The 19,424-nt window shown below is 44.0% G+C and overlaps 1 protein-coding gene across 2 annotated transcripts in view; it reads left to right on the top strand.

Annotated features, from left to right (window-relative positions):
* The window catches only part of Smim3 (small integral membrane protein 3), a 54,473-nt gene extending 36,185 nt beyond the window's left edge, over window positions 1-18,288 (top strand). For both annotated transcript variants that reach the window (XM_028890110.2, XM_028890108.2), the window contains exon 2: window positions 16,975-18,288. In XM_028890110.2, coding sequence (XP_028745943.1) covers window positions 16,982-17,164 — 183 coding nt within the window. In that variant the 5' untranslated portion in view covers window positions 16,975-16,981 and the 3' untranslated portion in view covers window positions 17,165-18,288. The remainder of the gene's footprint in view (window positions 1-16,974) is intronic.
* The last annotated feature ends 1,136 nt before the right edge of the window (window positions 18,289-19,424 follow it).

Here is a 19,424-nt window from a genome sequence, read left to right as displayed (position 1 = left end):
AGCTGCCTAGCCTCACAGTCTGCGTTTTTAACATTCATCTGTATGTTAAAGTAAAGAAAAGGGTCCTTCTACATTCCCTTGGCTTTTAAAGTATTCCATGTACTTGGAAGAGTTCCCATAGCTTCATCTAAATAGAAGATCTTGTGGCTTTGTTGAGTTCAAAGTGTTTATTCAACATCTACGGAGTCGAGGGGATGTAGAGAAGCTGGCTAACCAGAGCAGAGCTGTCTGCATTCTCCTCCTAGTGTCTTGTTTCTGTACTTACTGACTCTCCCATCTCTCCCTGTGCCCTTGGAGGAATCTCTCACTCCAAACCAGATTCTCTTGTCTCTTCTTCCTCTCTTTTCTGATGTTCTTATCCTCGTCGTCGTTGTCGTCGAGGAATAAGTAAGTTTAGTACGTTTCTATTTGGGCCTTAAGCCAAAGGGCCGAGCCCAGTATGGGACTGCAAACATCAGGGCTTCTGACCCAGCATTTCTCTTATTTTGTTTGTGGTTTGTGTGCATTTGATCCTAGTAAGCCACGTTCCATCCTTTCTGTCTGTTAAGTTGCTGGGGCTCTGTGCCTTAGGTAGCTTGCCTCAGTCAACTCCCAGTGCTTTCCATGCTGAAAAGTGAAGCTAAGAAACATGCTGGATAAGTCTACTTCACAGTGCTTGTATCGACAGGCAATGTTGGGTGGTGTGTGCTGGAGAGATGGCTCAGCAGTTAAGAGTTCTTGCTGCTCTTCTAGAGACCTGAGTTTTGTTCCTAGTGCTTCCATGGTAGCTTATAAAACTGCCTGTAGCTCCAGTTCCAGGAGATCTGATACCTTCTTGTCTCTGTGGGCACTTGGCATGCACATGGTATTCATACATACACATAAAATTAAATGAATCTAAAAAAAAATTCATCCCTGGTGGTGCAATAGTGGCACTCTTATCTTGGGGATAACCAACAGTGTCTAATTGGAATTAAGAACCACTCATTAGGAAGGAATTTGTGCCTTGTATTGTAATCTTAGCCAATTATCCATGGCTGGGGAGGTCATAGACCCTAGAGGAGAGCCTCCTCCTGCCCTTTTCCTAAATCCTCTATTTCAAGGGATTCCTATTGACAGTATGAGGCTCATTGTGGTAATCTTATTAGCCCTGAGTCCTCTAGAGCCTTACTTAAATGAGAATGAATAACCTTCAAGGTTTACGTATTTATTGTCTTCATTAACTTTATTTGCATCCGGGACTAAAGCCAAAGGGCTGAAATAGCAAGAACAGGATTGCATACATCCGTGATGCTGATGGAACCTTAGGTCACATGGCTGCGTAATTGGGATACTCTTAGGAGACAGAATTCACCGAGATCAACTTAGAACTCTCTATGGGATGATTACCTTGTAGCAACATCTTATTTATAGTTGTATGTATTGTATTTTCTTGTATCCTAATGCGATTATTCAGCTATTTTCCCTTTCCTCCCGGCCTTCCCCCTTTTCTTCTGCCCTCTTCCTTCCCATCTCCTCCCCTTTCTGTGCTAGGAATAGAACCTAGGCTCATGCAGGCCAGCCACTCTACACTGAGCAGTGCCCCAGCCTTACTTTCCTGTTCACAATAAGACATTACAGAAAGCCATTAATTTAAGACATCTGTGTCCCAGAGTTATTTTAAAATTCCTTTATCATTGATTGAGAGAGCTGTGTTGTTGTAACCTCCCACTCTATGAATTTGGCTATTTCTCCTTAAAATTCTGAGATTATGCACACAGAAATTAAAAATAATTTTATCTTTATGGTATTTGCCATCCTGCTTTTTGTCTGGAAGTCTACTTTGTCTGATAACACATATACACTTTGATTTTCTGACACCATTTGGGAAAGAGAAAAATGAAGTAGTTTCTGCCCCCCCCCAATGTACTTAATGGCTGCTCCAAGTATGACACTGATCTTTGATTAAGCCAAGTCTACTATTGTTTTTCTTTTTTTCTTTCCCAGGCAGTGTCAGAAAAATCAAAGTACATTACTTTGGTTTCCTTTGCTGTTTGCTGTTGCTGTTGAATATTTTATTTCTGTATTTTCATCTGGAGAGATCCCGCTTCACCATAAGTCACAGGAGTTATTTCTTTTCACCTGTTTAAAGACTCATTTTGTTTTTAGGTGCTATTTCTGTTACAAAGTTGGCAATCAGTTGTTTCTCAGTTGAAGATAACTTATTGTTTCTCTTTATTTTTGAATCTCCTGTTTATTCCAGCCTTGTTTCTGCACCTGCACCCCCTCCCACCTCCAGTTACCTGTGCTTTGTATCCATTGTATCTTGTCACTGTGTCCTGAGTGTGTCCTGGGTCCCTTCTTGGCTTGGTGTTGTCCATTCTTTGGTTTTATTCTGTTTCCATTTTAAGTAATTTTCATGGTGGTGAATCTTTCGGTTACCTCTTCAACTATGAGTGCTGCTAAGCCCTATATTGATTTTTCATTCCTAACAATGTATTAGTTCCAGTATTTTTTTTTTTTTTTAAGAAAGTCTAGGATGTTCTTTCTCTTTCATGTTCTCTGGCAAACTTACAATCTTGAATTTTTTATAAAACATAGTAATGAGTAGTAGTAGTATGCTCATGGAGCCCAGGCTGGCCTGAACACATGTAGATAAAGCCTCTCTTAAACACTTGACCCTCTGCCTTGTCTCTCAAGTGCTGGGTTATAGGCAAGTCGCCATGCCTGACCCCTGACCCGGCTGTATTTTCTGTTGTTTTTATAGTTTGGTTCTTGCTGTACTGTCTCTTTCGCCTTCCTGGTCAGTTTGGTTTTATGCTGGACATTGTATGTTCATGACGACCTGAAACTTAGCATGTCTGATGCTCTGGCCTCCCAAGAAGACGCAGTCACTTGGACCAGGTACCTGGCGATGCTTGAAATCCAGATGAACAGGAATTTGATTTTGGGGACTGTGCTAACTCTCAGAGCCCATGGTTTCTGGCAGGCCTGGTGTACTTCCTGGTGTTCCAGTTCCAAGGCCGGCCCCGTCCATCTAGACAGTCTTGGCTCCCGCTCCCTTACTCTCCCGAGTCTGCCAGAGGCACGGCTCAGTCTCCGGTTTCCATGAGGGAAAATGCTGCCCCTAACTGCCAAGCTCTCCTTTGCTTTCTGTCCTCTCCCAGATGGTCTCCTGGTAACTCTTCATTATTTTGTTCATTTTTTAACATTTTTGATGATGTTTCCCTGCCTTTCTAGCTGTGTTTAGAAAAAGGATTGGTCCATTGTTTGCTTTGCCATCATTAGAACTGGAACTCTTGATAGTTTTAGGTCACACCTGTCTTAACTCTACATCTGCAAAGGCTTTTGGCCAGAAACAGTAAGAATCTGCCCTGCCCTGGGAAGAGAGCGGTGGGACTAACGTGGGTCGCTGGTAAGCCTGGCAGCACCGGCTTCTACCGCTGAGCCATGCCAACTTGTGTGCTGGGCTCTGTGGATTCTGGAAGGAGCTTTAGTGAGGTGGTGAGTGAGGGAGTGGGAACCAATGTGGGGATTCTGCTAACTTTTCAGTGTATTGATCCCAATTGCACACCCTGGAACTGGGGAAATAACCACAGGATGAGTCTGGGGACCTACAGTGAGTCAGATGTCAGCCAAAACTTTGTTAATCACCTGATCTTCTTAATCTCCAACTTCAAATGGAAGGCCACAATGCTTCTTGGGGTGTCCTGGAATTAGTGTCAATTCTGAACCAGTGTCCAACAGACCCTGGAAAGTCTGACTGTTCCCTTTCTCCCAGTGTACAGTTAGTTAGCCTTGTGAAAGGCTCTAGGTCCCTCTGGAGAAGGACTGGAGAGAGGCTAACTGTGAAACTTCTGGGTATTTTAGCAAAATCCTTCTTCATACTTGAGAGCTTTAAGATCCCTGCCTGGTTAACTTCTCATTTCCGCAGCAGGAAATGAGTACATCCCTTACAGGATTGTTGGGAAGCTTTTGTGAACATAGGAGGTGAGGCTAGATAAAACTTAATATTTGCATTCACTAAGCAAATACAAACACTATATAAACTATATAAACTTGTTACAGTCTTTTTTAAACAAACACAGTTTGTTATACAAGTGCAAGTTTTATGATTGTACGTTTGAGAAGTCTGAAGGGAAGCCTCACCTCTGTTTCATGGAGGTGAGGGAGTCACAATGGGTAATTCAGTGAGTTCAGAGGCAGCATTTAAAAATACATTTTATTGTTTGTGTTTTATTTGTACATATGTCTGTGCACCACATTTGTGCTTGGTGCCTGTGGAGGCCAGAAGAGGGCATCAGTTTCCCTGGAACTGGAATTACAGATGGTTGTGAGACGCCATGTTGGATGCTGGGAATTAAACCTGAGTCCTCTGCAAGAGCAGCCAGTGCTCTTAACAGCCATCTCTCTAGCCACAAGGCTGCTCCCTCCCTTCCCACCCACCAGACAGGGTTTCTCTGTGTAGCCTTGGCTGTCCTGGATCTCACTGGTAGACCAGGCTGGGCTTAAACTACCAAAGCCATTTTTTAAAAAAATGTTTTTATCTTGTTGCCCACTTTAAACTAAAGGAAAAAAGCCATTTGACAACCAACATATGAGAAATTTTAATTTATGAAAATGAGGTCATTTAAATATGCTATGTGATGATATTGGTTGAGTATATTAATTTTGACTTTTGCCAAAGAACTTGATTGCTTAAGAAAATAGTTCCATTGGGTGGTAGTGGTGAACATCTTTAATTCCAGCACTCGGCAGAAGCAGACAGATTTCTGTGAATTCAAGGCCAGCCTGGTCTACAGAGTGAGTTCTAGGACAGCCAAGCCTACACAGTAAAATCCTGTCTTGAAAAACCAAAAAAAAAAAAAAAAAAAAAAAAAAGAATGCTTTTCATACAATATATTTTGACCATTGTTTCCCCTCCTTCCTCTCCTCCCAGATCCTCCCCAGCTTCCACCCATCCTGCTCCATGCCTTCTTTCTCTCTGTACAAAATAAACAAGAAAACTACATTTTTTAAAAAAGCTGTATACTTGCTTTTGTTAATAAAGACAAAATTCAGTAGTTATTGACTTTCAGTAAATTGACTAAATCAGTTAAGCCCTCCTATCATTCCCTCCTCCTCCCTTCTCTCCCCTTCCCTCCTCTCTGTCTGTCTGTCTGTCTGTCTGTCTATCTGTGTGTGTAGTGTATATAGTACATGTGTGTGATATACATGCATGTGTGTGTGTGAGGCCAGAGGAGGATGCCGGGTCTTCTGCTCTATTTCTCTTCACCTTATTTCCGTGTGACAGGGTCTCTAAGTGAATTTAGAGCTAGGATGGCAGCAGCCAGCAAGTCCCTGTAATTCCCCGTGTCTGCTCCCCACAGCCTGGGATTATAGGTGTGTGCGCATTGCCATGCTTGGCTTTTATGTGAGCGCTGGGATCCAAACTCAGTCCACATGCTTGCACAGCAAGCCCTCCTGGCTGCTGACCCATCTCTCCAGCCCCCCTGTGGATGGAGTCTGGGACAGGGGTTTCCAGGTTCTTGGTCTCTTATTCAAAGAATTGACATAAAATAATAAGGAAAATTTTGCACAAGTAACAGGGAAACTTTGTTCAAAGCAAAACCAGAGAATAGATCAAATATGCCGTCAAGGTGACGGCCATGTGAGTGAGGTATCCAAGGGCCCTGGTTACCGTAGGGGCTTCCTGTTATGGGATTCAAGGGGGGTTGCTGATAAGGTGCAGGAAGTTCTCAATTTTGATTGACAGTTTTAAGTTTTACTTTTTATTTCTGAGATTATAAGTTAATTGTAACATTTGTCCCTTCCCCTTCCTCCCTCCAAATCCACCTATATACTCCTCCTAGACTGCCTTCAAATTCATGGTCTCTTCTTACTAATTGTTCTTGCACAAACACACACACACACACACACACACACACACACACACACACACACACACACAATTCCTAAACATAACCTGTTGAGTGCATAAAATGCTACTGTATGTATGTTTTCAGGGCTGACCATTTGGCACAGGACATCCAATTGGTGTTCTCTTCCCTTCCCAGCTTTCCTCAGTTGCCTGTGGTCCTCTGTGTATGGTTGAGGTCTGTGGGCTTTCCCTGTCGAGTTTGGCATGTCCGTCCACTGGTGTCCTCCTTGTTCAGCTCACATTTGGGCAGTCATGTTAGTGAGACTCAATGGATGTGGCTTCTGATGTTACTAGGAGGCACAATCTCACAGCAAACTCCCTGACCCCCTGCCTCTTACAGTCTTTCTGCTCCCTCTTCCGCATGTTCCTTGAGTCCTGGGTATGGGAATGTGTTGCAGCTGTCTTCATAAGTTTTAAATCCATTTCTTTGTTCTGTTTGTCCCTTCCCACAATGCATTAAATTTTAACTACTTAAGCAGGGGCATAAGATGGTAAATGGGAAATTCTCTCTAAAAATTCTCTTAGAGGACACAATCTACTTTATTGCACATGCACCAAACCAGTTCAGGCTAGATCACTCCTGCCTTCCTACCTAGATGTATTGGGAATATGTTTGAATGCAAATTGTCCAGATTTGGTCATTACTAAGGGAGAAACTTACTCCGCTGTCCGGTGCGTGTATAGCTTGATGCAGGTAGGAGTCCTAGGTTGAAGACAGGTGGCCAGGTGCATCGTGGAGAGGGGCGTGGGTACACAGCAAGTGCAGGCAAGGGTCTCAGGCTGCCAAGTGCCTATGAGAAGAGTGGCATGGGCAGAGTCTCCATCAGCACTAGTCCGTGCTTGCCAGATTCACCCCCTTCTGAGTTTCTGAAACAGGGTTCCACGTCTCCTAGGCTGACTTTGAACTTTTGGTCCTCCAGCCTCTGAAGTGCTGGCATTGTGGTTGTGTGCCACTGTGCCTGGCCGTGAATGCCATTTCTTAAGTGCACACATCTCTGGAATGCATGCTGAAGTTTATTGTTCACTCATGAGATAAATCAACTCTGCTAGCTCAAAATGACAGCAGTTGAGACTGACTGCTGTTTACTGCCTGTAGTCATAGAAACTTCATATTTTTATCAATGGTAGGATTAAATTTATGACGTAAATGGTTTGGGCCAAATTCCAACATGGACCATTAATCAGAAATTACAAGCAGTTTGTCTGCGAAGTAAGTGATAAGGAAATTGATCTATTGCTATTCATTAGATGTGCCAAGATACACGTTTTTTATGTAGTGATAAGGGACCGATACACCCGGATGTTGAAATGAGGTCAAATAGAAGCCAGCCGCAGAGGCTGAGGGCCCTGCTTTTCTTCAAGTTTTTCTAGTGTGCAATTAAAGCTGCAGAACATGATTTGTTTAGTTCTTATTCTGGGGACAAATTTATTCTTTCATTGGTTTTGGAGCTTGTTACCTGGGGAGAAACAGCCTGCTGAAGGACCCATGCTCAAGGACAGAGAAGAGTAAGATGTAGATAGAGCTGCCGCCTGCCCATGCGTGTGCCTGGGAGTCCTCCAACAGTAGCTCAGGAAGCGGAAAGGCTCAGGGAGAACATGACAGTTTTTATTAGGAGAAAAACCTTTAATTTTAGACCATGTAAATTTTTCGTTTTGTTTTAGTACTGCTTTTGTTGTTGTTGTTGTTTTGTTTTTGGGACAGGGTTTCTTTGTGTAGCCCTGGCAGTCCTGGACCTTGCTCTGCAGACCTGGTTGGGCTTGAACTTACAGAGATCTGTTGTTGTTTATTTTTTCTCTTTACTCTTTTGGGAGCCCATCACCCAGCTCCCAAAATAAATCACACACGGAGGCTTTTTCTTATAAATATCCAGCCTTAGCTTGGCTTGTTTCTTGCCATCTTTTCTTAACCTAAATTATCTCCATCTGTCTTTTGCCTCTGGGCTTTTACCTTTATTTATGTATTCCTTTTCTTTCCTACTCTGTGGCTTGCTATGTAGCTGGGTGGCTGGCCCCTGGTGTGGCTGGCTCCTTCTCTGGATACTTCATCCTTTTTTCTTCTCCCAGATTTCTCCTTCTGTTTATCCTTTCTGTTTGCCAGCCCTGCCTATCCTTTCTCCTGCCTTGCTATTGGCCATTCAGCTCTTTATTAGACCATCAGGTGTTTTAGACAGGCACAGTAACACAGCTTCACAGAAACAAATGCAATTTAAACAAAACTAACACACCTTAAAATAATATTCTACAGAGATCCTCCTGCCTCTGCCTCCCAAGTGCTGGGATTAAAGTCATGTGCCAATACCACCTGGTTGGTATTACTTATAATTTATATTGTGTTTATGTGCTTAGTTAGGGTCTCAAGGATGTTTATTCAACCCTTCAGAGTGGACAGGAACTCAAGCTGCCCATCCTTCTCTCTGTCTTCTACTGAAGCATTTCCTCTGATCTGTTTCCTCCCTTCGGTTTTCTTTTTGTTTTATTTGTTTTTGTTTTGAGATAGTGTTTCACGTAACCCAGGCTTCTAACTCACTTGTCATGTAAGATGACCAGGAGCTTCTGACCCTCCTGTCTCTACCTCCTACAAGCTGAGACTACAGGCATTCTCCTCTGTGCCCAGTTTATGCTGGATCCTTTGCTCATGCAGAGTAAGCACCTCAATGGATCACTGTCCCCCACCCATGCTTTGAGTTTTAAAGATAGTTTCATTTGTGCTGGGGAGATGGTTCATCGTGCTAGTTTATGATTTGTTTCTGAGATTGGAGGGATGTTAATCTCATACCAGATTTCTTTTTAATAACATCATCTGTTAAAGCACTTGCCACAAAATGGGGAGGACTTGAGTTCATATCCCTAGCACCCAGGTAAAAAAGGTGGGTGTGGCATTGCATGCCTGTAATCCCAGAGCCAGGAGGTGGAGCCAGGAAGATCTGGGTGCCTGGTGGCCAGACAGTCTAGTCAAAATTAAACTGTGAGCTCCAGTTTAGTGAGAGACCTCGTTTCAAAAAATAAGTTGGAGATTGACAGAGAAGATGTATGACATGGACCTCTTGCTTCTCCATGCACACTTGGTGGCTCATGCACACTGCCCCCCACATACGCATGTATGTGTGCACATGTACTCGAATGTACACAGAACTCATAACCCATCACTTCATTTGCACCAGAGCAATGCTGGTATAGTCTTGGGTGTGGGCTATAAAAAGCGTTTATTTACATGTCTTGCTTGCTTAGTTTTGTAGGAGCAGGGGTATGATTAGAATATGTGTTTGACTGAGTGCAATACCAGGCGTGGATTCTCTTCTGTGGAGCGGGATTTAGTGCTTACTTCAGAAGGGCTAGGAGTGATGAAGACCTCCCCTTCACACCCTCTGAAACAGGACTGGCTCACACTTTCATCGTCCATCATTTCTTATTGTGGACGAGCCCTGAAGCCTGCTTTACTGTAAATGACAGGTTTTGCTTATGAAAAATCCGTCAGGGAAGTTGTGTTCCCGGCATTTGAAGTTTCAGAGACTGTTTGATGTTAATGGGCTTCCTGGAAGACTGTTGTGGGGTTCCTCTGGCCCAAGGCAGACTGTTGATGCAATCAGGAGACCACAGAGTGATTTCTTCCACCCCCATGCGTCCTGCACAGTTTGTGTCTCCTGTGACTCAAGCTTCTGTGTCTTGGACTTTGGAGAAAGTGACTCCATCTCTGTGACTGAGTCAAGCAGCCTGTGCCTCTCCCTTCTCTGCAGGCCCCGGCCTGACAGTCTGGCGGTGCTGGGCCTCCTGCCAGGGCTCGTTGATCATCAAGTCTGAGCAGCCTGGCTGCGAGGCACACAGGCCGGATTCTCAAATCTTAGCGCTGGAAAAGGCCTGAGACCCCAGGGCCTCCCAAACCTGGCTGTGTATTCGGATCGCCTGGGTAACAGGACAAACTGTCTCCCATCATCCTTTAATCTTTCAGTAAGTCAAGGTTGAGGCCCAGAAAGCAGTGTTTTTGTTGTTGCTGTTGTATCCTAAGGTGATTCTTACTTCCCATAGTCTATACCATTTGGTGACTCTTGATCTAGTCTCAAGTCTTAATTTTATTTAAAAATTATACATGTATTTATCCTTTCAGCAGAGAAAACCAGGAAGAACTTCCTCTCCAATTCTATTTTCCCCTCTATTCAGTCAAGATAAAGAGATTACAATACATGCTCATGTTTAGAAAATTCAAGTGACCTAATAGCACAAAAAATGAAAAGCAAAAGTATCTTGTATTTTTGGTGAACTCTACCAGAAGGTGACCGCTATTAACCCTTTCATTGGATGGATTACTCTCACAAATACTTTCCGTGGTTGTGTCCTTACTTTCCTATCTACTCAATTTACAAAATCTAAACTGAAGGGATCACCCTATACACACTATCTTGTACCTTATTTATCCTTCTTTTTCCACTTAAATTACTTTGGTGGGGGCTGAGGATGTAGCGCAGAGGTCAAGTGTTTGCTCTCCAGCGCTGTGTGAATTGAGCATAATGCACACGTGTGAGCCCAGCACTCCCGAGGTGGAGGTCATCTTTGGCTACATAGTAGATTCAAGGCCAGCCTAGTCACATGAGACCTTGTTTTAAGAAAATATTGGCAGCAGGTGGGGTGGGTGGAGCTGGACTGATGCAGCAGTTAAGAGTACTTGTTGCTCTTACAGAGGTCCTGGGTTTGATTTCCCCAGCACCCACATGGTAGTTCACAACTGCCTCTAACTCCAGTTCCAAGGGATCCCACTCATCTTCTGGCCTCCATGGGACTGCACACAGGTAGTACCCAGCAACCAAAAACACTCATACACATAAAATTAAAAAAAAATCTTAAAAAAATATTTTGGAGTTCATCAATGTCAAATTATTTCCTCCTTTCCTTATTTCTCCCTCTCTCTCACCCCCCCTCTCAGATAACATCTCTGTGTAGCTTAGGCTGGCTTCAAACTTGAGTCCCTCTTGTGTCTGTCTCTGAAATACTGAGTTACAGGCCTGTGCTAACATGCCCAGCTTTCAAGGGCTCTACTTCAAAACACTATCATTGAATTAACTTTCTACCTTCTGAATATCTTGAAATGGAGATTAGATTAACACAGGGATCCATGAAGGACACATCCAGTCTATATCTAAACCATAGCATATGGATATTCCTCATTTAATCTTATTCTTAGTGGACGTTTTAATTGTATCCATTGTACAGTATGTATATGTTGGGTAATCTACTGGTCCTGAGTGTGATGGGTACTACCAGAGAGTGGTAACAGGGGCACTGAATCAGAGGCATCAGGAAAGACAAGCTGGTGGTTAGGGAAAAAGGAAATAAGAGTGGAATTGGGAATTTTCCTGGGACCTGGAGTCATAGAATTAGAGGTCTTTGATTAGACGGGCTGTAGGAGGTTGTGCCAGCCTCATGTCGTCTGGACAGAGAGTGCACTGCATTATTGGTCTCCAGCTGTGCAGTGAGGTGACCTGGGGAGCCATAGTCAACTCACTGAAGGGAAAACAGGGGTATGGTGGTATTCTATTTGTACTGAAATGTGATTTTAATTGTATGTTAATAAATAAAGTTGCCCAGGGGTCAGAGCTATTGGAGCCATAGCAAGAGCGTGGTGGTGGTGGCACACGCGTTTAATCCCAGCACTTGGTAGAAGAGCTAGGTAGATCTCTGTGTGTTCAGGGATACAGCCAGCATTGGAGACATGCGCCTTTAAGACCTGGGGGGCTGTACATACAGGCAGTGACAAGGCAGTCATGTGTTTGGGTTTACAACCAATGAGAAGGCAGAACAGAAAGACTATGTAAAGACATACACACAGGAAGTAGGTCTCTTTCGGAGAGCTAGGACCACTCTAGGAGGAAGGGTGAGATTTTAGCTCTGAGCTCTGACCTCTTGGCTTTTTTCTTTTACATTTTGTGTTATTATTTAATAAACGTTTTACATTACAGAGCTGTATTTTTATTTTTTTTTCACATAATTCATTTTTTTTTTTAATATATTATATAATATTATTATTTATATTTTTTTTTTTGATCAATTCTTATTTTTCATTTCTCTTGCTTCTTATCTTTTTCTAACTGATACTTCTTTTCATTTTTAAGAAAAAAAAAAAGATTTTACTTTTGTTGTTTGTGTGTGTGTGTTGTGTGTATGTGTTTTACACACACTTGAGGACATGACATATGTGGAGGTCAGAGGACAACTTGAGTGATTCATTTCTCTCCTTCCACTGTGTGAATCCCAAGGATTGAACTCAGATGGTCAGCGGGGAGAGCAAGTTCCTTTACCTGCTGAGCCACCTCACCAAATCCCTCTATGTTTTAGAGACCCAGTGAGTCTCATTGCGGTTGTTTATGGGAACGTGGGTGGAAAATTATTTTCAGGAGCATGGGCAGCTTACTGATGATCACACCACTGAAGAAAATGTCTTCCCCACAACCATCGACTGCCTATAGATCCTCCGGGAAGGAGAGACTTCGTGAACCCCTCACCCATCCATGGCAGGATATTGATGGGCCCAGTGTCATGCAGGCCTTGTGCAGGTGATGACAGCTGCTTTGATATCAAGAGTGCAGTGGCCATCCACGTTCTACCCAGAAGACAGCATTCCACCACAGTCTTCGGCTTCCTCTGGCTCTTCGTTCTTTCTGCCTCCTCTTCTGCTGTGTTTCCTGAATCTTTGTAGGGCGCGACATACATGTTTTATTTACGGCTGTCATTCAGTAGTCATGTTCTGCACTTTGACCAGTTATGAGGCTCTGCAGTTAGCATATCTACTATAAAAAGAAGCTTCTCTGAGAACAGCAGTAATTTATGGGTACAAACATAATTATTCAGAAGGCAGTTTGATGGACACGTCATGATAATTTAGCCCCAGAGCAGTAGCTTCCCCACTAGCCCAGGAGCTCCCCATCCTCATGGGCTTTTGACTGAGTTCATAGTTTCGGATGTGAATTCTCTCGTGTGGGTGGGCCTTAAAGTCCAACTAGAAGCTGGCCTCTTATTCCTGCACTGGATTTGCCGCCACTGCACCAGTGGGGACATCTTGCTTGGCTGGTCGGTAATGTTGCTTGCACTCAGAATCTACCGCTCAGGGAGACAACTCTCCAGCTTAGAGCCTTCCAGCACTGCGAGGGCTAGGCGGAAGGGAGGAAGCTTCATCCCAGGTCTGCCTTGATTTCTGTCTGTCCCATGGCCGGATCGTGTGCGTCTTTAGTGGTGGGGTCCTAATATCTAGGTCTGGTGGGGAACCAACAGCAGGGGCACTCTGCTTGTGTTTTTTGGGGGCTTCAAGGGCCTTCGTGACTAACAGCTTGTAGGAAGGTAACCCACTCTCTGGCACTGAGATTTCATTTAATAAGTCATTGGCTTCTGAGAACAGCTTTATCCTCCCATGAAGGGTACCTCTACTCTAATACTTAAAAAACAGATTTTAAAATTATTCTACCCTGTGTCAGCTTTCCTTTTGACCCTTTCATGCATCTTTAATTTACGCTTTAATTATAGTCTTCCCAGTCTGCTACTCTGCCTCATCTCCCTTGCTCCCTCCCTGCCTAAACATTTCACCCCAATATTCCTTCTTCCACTTTCATATCACACGTGTTCTGTTACCCTTACCCCTTAAAACCTATTTTCCCCCTTTCCACAGGTTACTTGCTAGTTTTCTGGCTTCTACATAAATGCAAATATATAAAAGTTGGAAGTTAGGATCTTTATATTAAGAGAATGTATATTTTTCTTGTTTCATACATATCCCTGCAAATATTATAGCTTTGTTTTTCTTTATCACTGAATGCAATTCCATTGTGTATATATACTATGTAATTATTATCCGTTCATCAGTTGATGGACATTTAGGCTGGCTGCATTTACTTGCTATTATGAGAAGCGCAGCAACAAACATGGGTGATGTGCAAGAGTCTCTGTGCTCAAATATCCAGTCCTTTGTATATATGCCTAGGAGTGGTATAGCTGGGTCATATGACTGTTATTTTGGAGACAGGCTCTCACTGGGTATCTGTGGCTGGCCTGAGATTCATTATGTAGATCAGGCTGGTCTCTAACTCACAGAGATTTGCTTGCCTCATATTTATTTATTTATTTATTTATTTATTTATTTATTTATTTATTTGAAGCCTCCAGACCAATTTCCATGGCGGCCACACCTCCCACCAACAGTGGATAAGGACTTTCTTTTGCACACATCCTCATCTTCTCAGAATTTGTTCTCATTTTTTTTTTTTTTAATGATAGCCATTCTAACTGGGGTGAGATGGAATCTCCAAGTAGATGTAATTTGTATTTCCCTGATGTCTATGGGTATTTACCACTTAAAACAATATTTATTGGCCATTTGTGTTTCTCCTTTAAGAACTCTGCTCGGTTCTACAGGCCATTTCTGACTAGTTATATGTTTTGTTGTTGGTTACTTTTTCTCCTGAGTTCCTTGTGTATTCTAGTTATTAATCCTCTGTCAGTTTGTTTGCTGGTGAGGATTTCCTCCCATTCTGTAGGCTGTCTCTTTACTCAGTTTCTACTGTTGTCCTGAACTTTGACATTTCATGAGGTCTCATTTGTCAGCCCCTTTTCCTTTTCGGTAACATTTTTGACAGAAATAATGATGTTGAAAATCTCCCAGACTACTTAACTGCTAGATCAAGTTTAACATTGAACTTTCTATGTGGTTTTTGGAGGTGGTATTCCATGCAGCTGTTTCTGATGGTTGCTATTGATATGTTAGATCTAGACAAAAATTAACGTAGACTAGGAGAAGAAGATGGCATTGTCTTGTCATATCCCAAAGTTTAAAAAGTTTCAAAGGGGCTGGGGAGATGGCTCTGCAGTTAATAGCATTTATTGATCTTCCAGAGGACCAGAGTTTGATTCCCAAAGCTAACATCTGGGGAAATCCATGCCTCTAGCATCTGAGGCTGCGCTGGGCCCGCGCCTCCCCCCCGCAACAATCAACAGTATATGCATACAACTGTTAACAAAATACTTATTAGATTGTTTGAACCTAACTACTTAGTACACAAAATTGCAAGATACTTCTTTGGCCTGAGGTGCTTTGAGAACAACTACCAAGACACTGAGACATTGTGAAACAGAATGTCTTATCTATCTGAATTTAGTTATTATTATTATTTTTTTTTGGCAAGGTCTTGCTACATTGTAGCCCAGGTTGGCCTCAAACTCCTGATCTTTTTGCCTTATCTTCTCACTTGTATTACAGGCATGTTGAACTTTCTTTTAATTTAAAGCTGCCAAGAGAAGATACCAAATGGACATTGGTTTAAACAGAACCTGGAAATTATTGGCTGGCTCGTATGTTTGTCATGTCTAGGGTTGCAAATGGCATCAGACGTGGCTTGGTTCAGGTGCTCACTGTCAAGTGATATCAGATGATAGCTATCAAGGCTCTACCTGTGTTTAACTCGAAGACAGGCGCTCTACCTGTGAACAAAAGAGCCCCACCCTTCCCAGATATACAGCCTTTCAATTTAGCCACCCCGACCCTTTCCCAAGAGCTTGGGCATAAAAGTACTGGAGAAGACTTTGGTGGACCAGTCTGAGTCCCTTGCATATTCCCAAATGTGTTTATTGAGATTCTCCATGCTATGCCTAAGTCAGATCTCCATCCTTGTGCTTGGTGGATGTCCCAAGGAACCCACAAGGAATAAGTAGGCAGGCTTTCTGTAGAAAAAAGAAAGTTGCCTCATTTGTTAGAGTGCTTGCCACAAACAACAGGACCTAAGTCCAATTCCCAGTGTCTGTGTAAAAAGCTGGATGTAGTAGTGCACACTTATAATCCCAGAACCAGGGAGCCAGAGGCAGGCAGATCCCTGGAGCTTGCTGGCAGTCTGCCAAACTGAATCTACAAGCCCTAGGTCCCAGTGAGAGACCCCGACTCGGAAACCACGTTGTGCACTGGTAGCTGGAGCTGAGTGGAGCCGGTTAGGATGGTGACAAATGCGCTCTGCCAGCTTTCCCACAGTGCCTCGTGTGCCACCGTTCTTGCTTGTGTTTCTCGATGTTACCACGTGGCTGTCAACAGTTTTAAGAAGAGGAAAGAAAGTGTTGTTTTTCCTGCCCCAGGGTTCCAGTGCATAATACCAGGTTCTGCCGAGATGAGGGCTGTGAGGGGCCACAGTATAAAATTCAGGGGTCACTTGGATTTTCCAAACACTTTGTCTTCCTTAACCCCATGAAACCCAAAGATGCCTTGAATATGGCCCTGTATAGGGGCTTTCTTTTCTACTTCCTGCCTAATTAAAAAAAATATGGCTGCTATTTAAAAAAAAAAAAACAAAAAACACCCCAAAGCAAGATAGATAACACCTGAGGAATGACATTCAAGGTTGTCCTTGTCCTATATCTTCCACCCCCAGAACATACATGTTCATGTGCATATGTACACACCTATTTTCCCTCCCCCCCAAAAAAGCAATGGGACACAGCAAAAACAGTGAGCTATCACTTTATGGATGAGGGAAACAGACTGGTAGTTTAAACAATAAGCATGAAAAGTTCATCTATCTGGGTTTATTTCCTAGGCCAAATTCATGACATCTACATGGCTTTGATTTCTATTGTCAATCAATGGAATACGGGAATCATGGGAATAACTGAAGATAAAGGCTAAGAAACCTAACATGAATAGTTATTGGAGCCCCTTATCATTGGATTGGTAACTGATATGAGGATAGACTGAATTAGTAGTCATAAAGTGCCTCGCATAAGGGCAGGAGAGGTGGCTCTGTGGTTAAGAGCACTTGCTGCTTTTGCAAAGGACACAGCCCACAACAGGTCAGGCGGCTCAGAACCACTTATAACTCTGACTGCAGGGGACCTGACATCTTCTTTTGGTCTCTGCAGAAACACGTATGAATGCAGACATGTGCACTTGTGTGCACACACACGTAATAAAAAGCAATATTAAAAAGTGTTTTGCATGTTCTTGGTAATGGGATGCTGTGGCAAATGATGCCATCACACCACTAAAGATCACAGCAACTCTGACTTCTGGAGATCTCCTTCCTAGGAGGGTGGCAGGGAGAGGGTGCTCGAAACTGACTTTCCTTTCCTGTCCATTCCAGGGCCGACATGGATGCTATCAGCCAATCACCTGTCGATGTCCTCCTTCCCAAGCACATCCTGGATATCTGGGCCATTGTCCTCATCATCCTGGCTACCATCGTCGTCATGACATCCTTGTTTCTGTGCCCGGCCACTGCAGTCATCATCTATCGAATGCGGACTCATCCGGTTCTCAATGGGGCTGCCTGAGACCATTGAAAGTGGGATGGCGTGTGATAAGGACACAGGTCTCTCCCCCAGCCTGTTCTCAGAGAGACAGCGGGGAAGACACAGGAGTTGGACTTGCATTTTAGTTTTGATTCTGCAGCTGACTGACAGTGTGGATTTGACCAAGGGACCTAATGCTGTGGTACCAAGCTCCTTAGCTTTCAACCAGGGGTCATGGTCCCTGCCTCCCGCTTCCCAGGGTTGAGAACCATGTGACTTAATGGAAGTGAATGCTGTTGGTGAGCAGTGAAGCCACACAGATGTGTGCCGTGCAGTGAGAAGCTTTGCAGAACCAAAGATCCTTGAAGCTGCTGACGGTAAAGGAGGTGAGGGAGACTGGGAAAGAGCAGCTTTGGCCAGGGCCCCTCGCACCAAACCGTGCAAGTCTACCCCATCCTCAGCAAATCAAACCTTTGATTTGTGAAACTTCTTCCGTTTTTCTCTGTTGGGGAGAAGGAGCTGGTATGGCAGAGAGAGAGAGAGATGAGCACAAGTTTCATAAACTTCTCTGCCAATCTCTGCCCCATGTAACCCGAAGGAGAGCTTTGCTGTAATTTCACAGTGCCCAAGGAGTCAGTGCCGTGACTCGCTTTCCGCACCGAGTCTCACGTCTCTGTTGGCTTTGACGCTCAAGCAGTGTTGGAAATGCAGGGTGGCTGAGTTTTCTGCCCAGCATTCCAGCCCCTTTGTGTGCCCCCCCCCCCCCCAGGAGAGAATTTCCCTCTCCCTGAACTTTGTTGTCGTTAGCTTCGTGTTTTTGTTTAGTCATTTTTTTTGTGGCACTGGAGAACTTGGGGCCGTGTTCTGAGTTACAAGCCCTTCCGTCAGCCATCTAAAGTACTTATTATTTTAAGAGATTTCCCAGGACTCTTGAACCTGACTCAAAACAACGATGGTTATTTTAGATGCTCTGGTTTATATTTATATAGAGATATTTCTAGACTATTAAAGCTTGCCCTTTGATACCCAAGTCAGGGGCATCTTGGGATCTATTATTATGTAAGAAGATAGCATAGATATTAGGGTAGTATTGTGTCAAATGATGCTTACTTTGATCTTATTTCATTGATGTATGTATCCAATTTCCAATAAAGTGCCTCACTGAGCATGTGTGAAGTTTTTCTTTTAAGAATATCTACCTGGGGCTCCCAGGCAGTGGGATCAGGACCTGTGCATGAGCTGGCTTTTTGGAACCTAGTGCCTATGGTGGGACACTTTGTGCAGCCTTGGTACAGGAAGGAGGGGCTTGGACCTGCCTCAACTGAATGTTCCAGGCTCTGCTGACTCCCCATGGGAGACCTTGCCTTGGAGGAGGTGGGTTGGGGGGAAGGCTGGGGGGCAGGAGGAGGGAGGACAGCAGAATCTGTGCTTGGTATGTAAAATGAATAGAAAAAAATCTCTTAATAAAAAAATATATATATTAAAAAAAGAACACCTACCTGAACTCAGAACTTAGATAAAAGGATTCAACTCAACTGTGTTTTGCTTTTTCAGTTCTGCTGTCAATTCAGGGCTGTGTTCATGCTAGGCAACGGCTTTACCACAGAGCTCTGGGCCCTTCCTTCAGGATGCAGTTGGCAGTCTTCTTCAGTTCCTTGAGAAGGAGTTTGCAGTTGTAGTTATGGTTTGGAAGATACGAAATGTGGTCCTGTCCTCATCATCCTGGCTACCACTGTTAATCATGATCTACCTCTCTGTTTCGGTGCCGGCACTGCATGTATCATCATCTATCGAATGCGGACTCCTCCGGTTCTCAGTGGACAGGATCACTCTCCACAGTGTGGAGTGAGGTGCTAAGTCCAGAGCCCGGAGGACGCTAAGTAGGAGTGTTAGGGGCAGAGAAGGAGAAGACAGAAGCAAGGAGATTGAAAGGCCCACGCAGTGTGAAGGAAGGGTCCAGTCACACAGGCTAAGGAGTGCCCAGGCCATCAGGAAGCCAGAGCAGAGAGAACAAACAAGCTTCCCACGGATCACACTGTAGTAAAGCGGCAAACGTTAAGGGGGCGTGGGGAGGCTGGCAGAAGGATGGTCTCGTCCACTTGGGGGTGGGTACGGAACGTTAAGGGGGCGTGGGGAGGCTGGCAGAAGGGATGTGTCTCGGTCCACTTGGGCTGGGTGTTGGGTACGGTTGCACCCACTGTCACAGAAGCACCTGACCCCACGGGAAGGAGGAAAGCTTTCTTGTGGCTCTGTTTCAGTTCATCATCTGGAGAGCATGGAGGAGCTGGTTCCAAACCCACAG

Source organism: Peromyscus leucopus, chromosome 19 (genome assembly GCF_004664715.2).
Source record: "Peromyscus leucopus breed LL Stock chromosome 19, UCI_PerLeu_2.1, whole genome shotgun sequence".
NCBI classification, from domain to species: Eukaryota; Metazoa; Chordata; class Mammalia; order Rodentia; family Cricetidae; genus Peromyscus; species Peromyscus leucopus.
The sequence above is the reverse complement of the archived record's forward strand: the minus strand, read 5'-3'. Positions and strand labels throughout refer to the sequence as shown.